This window comes from Pararge aegeria, chromosome 15, assembly GCF_905163445.1.
Source record: "Pararge aegeria chromosome 15, ilParAegt1.1, whole genome shotgun sequence".
NCBI classification, from domain to species: domain Eukaryota; kingdom Metazoa; phylum Arthropoda; class Insecta; order Lepidoptera; family Nymphalidae; genus Pararge; species Pararge aegeria.
The window spans coordinates 16,604,669-16,608,245 of NC_053194.1; the positions used below are offsets into that span (position 1 = coordinate 16,604,669).

The following is a 3,577-nucleotide window of genomic DNA, read 5'->3' on the forward strand; positions in this document are numbered from 1 at the left end:
TGGGCATACTGCAGAGTGTTGCTTTTTATAACAGACGGTTTTCATGTTATCATGAGGAGAGCTATCTTCATGGTCATGGTCTGTCAATAACTATTTAACAAGAAAAAAACTGTTTCGTAATGCAAAACGTAATTGACACCATTGAGTTTTACCGAATCGAAGTACCTACAGCACCTACGTCAGCGCTTTCTATCCATATTTTAGTAGATTCCTATTGTTAACTAAATGCCTAAATCGTTTCCAGTAATGTTAACCTGCCATTATTCACTATTGTAACTATAATAAGCCTAAACTAGTGCTAAAAATCATTACATAATTTTAAGGTTCTTGATATGGACCATTATTATAGAATTAATATTGTAATAAAAGGATTTTAGAAAAATGGAATGAGGTGCTCAATTACTCATACATTTTTTGTAATAAAATTTTTGATCAAAATCAATGTTCTTTATTTGCACCCTACCCTTTTATATAATCTGTAAATCGATAACTCAAGACCTTGGCTTGGTGAGAACTCCAGTTCCAATAATCAAAGTTCTATTTAAGAATAAGTTATGTAAAGGTGCAGTGAGTCTAGTGAAAAGCTTACTATAGAAATGTTATGAAATTAGTTAAGTTACAAAGTTTAGTAATTTTTTTTTAGGAATAAGTATCAAATGATTTAGTAACTCTGTAGTGTATATAAAGCAAAAATTCATTTAGTGAATAAAGGCTAATTTTTTTTAAATTTATGTAAAGGCGCCCTAGCAGGTACCAATAACATACTGATTTGATACTGTTTAGTAACAATCAAATTTGGGATGATGTTACTTTATAAAGGGTCTCTTTATTGTCCATTTGCCACATGCATTTTACCAATAGCTTTCCTAAGCAATTTATCACCAGATTACAAATAGATTTAAATTTGGAATATAAATGTTAATGAATATAAAGCAGCTCTCAGTTTTGCCCATTGCCACAGAATGTGCCCAGCACTTGCACAGTGAAATCTGTGGAATGCTACGAAGTTTCCCTTACAAAATACCTAACTAGCATAATCACACTAATTTTCTTTTATAACGATCTATTGAGCTTGTGGAGACCATATTACTTCTCTCTGTCCAACAAGATGCTAGCATATCTTAAAGAAAAATGTAAGTGAAGGAAAAAATCGAGGGAAAACTTTACTGCATTTAACAGTAATTGATGTGCAAATGCGAGCCCCATTTAGCAGATGATTCATAGCCAACTATCATAAACAGTCTGTCTAGCTGTGAACAGGTTATGTAGGACATCCAATTAAAACAACATAAATTCTACATACAAAACTTTAATCATCATCTAAATTCTCCAATGGATACTCCGTCATGATCAAACCTCTGCTCCACAGTGCATCAGCTAATTGTAACTTGTCTGTCTCATTTGGTATATCTAGATTTTCAACTGAAACATATTCCGGATAGGTATTTATTAATGTTTCTATACCAGGAGCTAAATCCTCTTCTATTTCTAAAAAGGGAAGTTCATTTCCATGGTATTCCAAAGAGTTCTCTGCATAATAATACAGCCTGATACTTTCTTCAGACACCATCCTTAGTATATTTTTACGTAACAGTCTTATCCTTGTATCTAAGCTTATTTCTACTCTGTTAGTCACTTTTCCATTTTCCACCATGACATCTGTGTCACCGTATACGGTAACAGCTTTCTCTAAATCAGTTAAAACAGGTGGCAAAACATCCTGCTGGAATTTCTTGCTCATTTGGTCCACAGCTTCATCAATTGGTAGGTATTCTTGAATTTTGTTAAATAAATTTTTTACTTGCTGCACAATTTCCGCTTTGCGCGGCGTTTTAACATCAGAATGCACTAGACCAAAGTTATCATAAATATCAATGGGTAGTCCCCTTCTTAATTCAATATTTTCATTTATTGTCATCTGTAGTGCTGCGGGGATCATTTTTTCAAACAAATCTGCCCACGCATGTTTCTGATACATGCTCACTGTTACATGTAACGAGTGCTCTCCATCTATAGTTACTCCTTGATGGATGTAACCCCTAGGAAAGTATAGCATATCGCCTGCTTCTAAAGTCACTTCTAATATTGGTTCACCTATTTCGTGTTCAGTAAAATTCTTTGATGATGTTCTTGGTAAAGTTTCTAGTTCATCTCTGGGTTTATAAATCCGCCAGTGCTTCTTGCCTTCAGTTTGTAAAATAAATGCTTCAATATCATCGTAATGTGGTGCAAACCCTTGGCTATCTGGTGGAGTTAAGTAAGCGTTGGCCCCAACAAAAGAATGGAAGAATTCCTGTAATGTAGCATTTAAAAGATGCAACTTTGCTATATATGTTTGGGGGTTCAATAATCGAATGCTGCAACCGTTTAAGTAGAAGTCCCAGACAAGATGAGGATGCGCTCTACCTTCAGGGTTATGAGTTTCCCTCTTGCCATCAATATAAGATGTGATATCAATGTTTTTCGTGAACTGAATGTTTTCATTTCGTAACATAGAATCTATAATTGGTGTGGAAATTATTTCATTGTAGTACCTTGACTTTTGTCTGGATATATGAAGTGGCTTTTTTTCCCATATTTGGTTGAGAAAATCTTCGGGGCTGAATGGCGCAATCATCCATTTGAACACTTTTAATCCTTCTTCCACACTGTCAGTTTCAATTGGGGTAAATTCAAAGCTGTTAGTACTTGACTGGGAAGGTGACCTCTCAAAATTGAATATTTCAAGTTGTTTCTTTATCGGAGCTTGTAATAACTGAGGAACATCTTCGTCCGCACTATCTGAAGACTTTTTCTTACCATTTTGAATAGTAGCTTTTGTGGTCTTTTTCGACTTTTTTTTCTTGTGCACCTTTTTTTTACAGATGTTTTTCGATTCTTTAAACTTGTTTTGCTGACGTTTAAGTTTTAATGCTATTTCTTTCTTAAGATCATCCCCGATATCTTTATTGAGGATTTTGGAAGCTGTTGCATTTTTGACTTTTTTATTCTTTTTCTTTTTTGGTTGGTTTTTAGAAGCGTTGTATACAGCAAAAGCCGACACAGGAGATTCCATAGTCTCTTTTTACTGATATTTTCTTTGTTAAACTAAGCGGCGTGGGTTTTCTGAGTTCAGAATGAACTCAAGAAGTACTAAAGAAATGTGTTACGAACTTCATTTTTTATAATTGTTATCTAGAAATTAACTTCATAGACATATTCAAAGATTTATAATCAGTTCAGTTATCTTTAAAATTATAAAGCAAGCACAAGTAAAGTAACCGGGCTTTTTAGGTTAGGTATGTTTTGACAACTTCTTTTTTAAGTAATCTTCAATCCACAGATACACTATACAGGAATAAAGGACCTATTTATCTGAGCTTTAATCTGTTATCTGTGACTTGCTTGCACCATAGGACAGATTATGGAGGGTAGAGGTAAGGAGAGTCATCTTATATGGGAGAAAAGTTGAAAAAGTGTCCAGTGTATGCGCTAAATAACAGTTCAAAAATCCTCCACAATGGCGCTGGTGGATGCACAGGGTATGGTATGAATGTAGCAATCGTAGATGAATTGAAGTATGCCGAGTTAAAAAATT

At 34.2% G+C, this 3,577-nt stretch overlaps 1 protein-coding gene across 1 annotated transcript; it reads right to left on the reverse strand.

Moving 5' to 3' along the window:
- Positions 1-1,293: 1,293 nt before the first annotated feature.
- LOC120629946 (bifunctional lysine-specific demethylase and histidyl-hydroxylase NO66) lies at positions 1,294-3,329 on the reverse strand. Its single transcript, XM_039899041.1, has one exon. The coding sequence runs from the start codon at positions 3,053-3,055 to the stop codon at positions 1,310-1,312; it is 1,746 nt and encodes a 581-aa protein (XP_039754975.1). The 5' UTR covers positions 3,056-3,329; the 3' UTR covers positions 1,294-1,309.
- Positions 3,330-3,577: the final 248 nt, after the last annotated feature.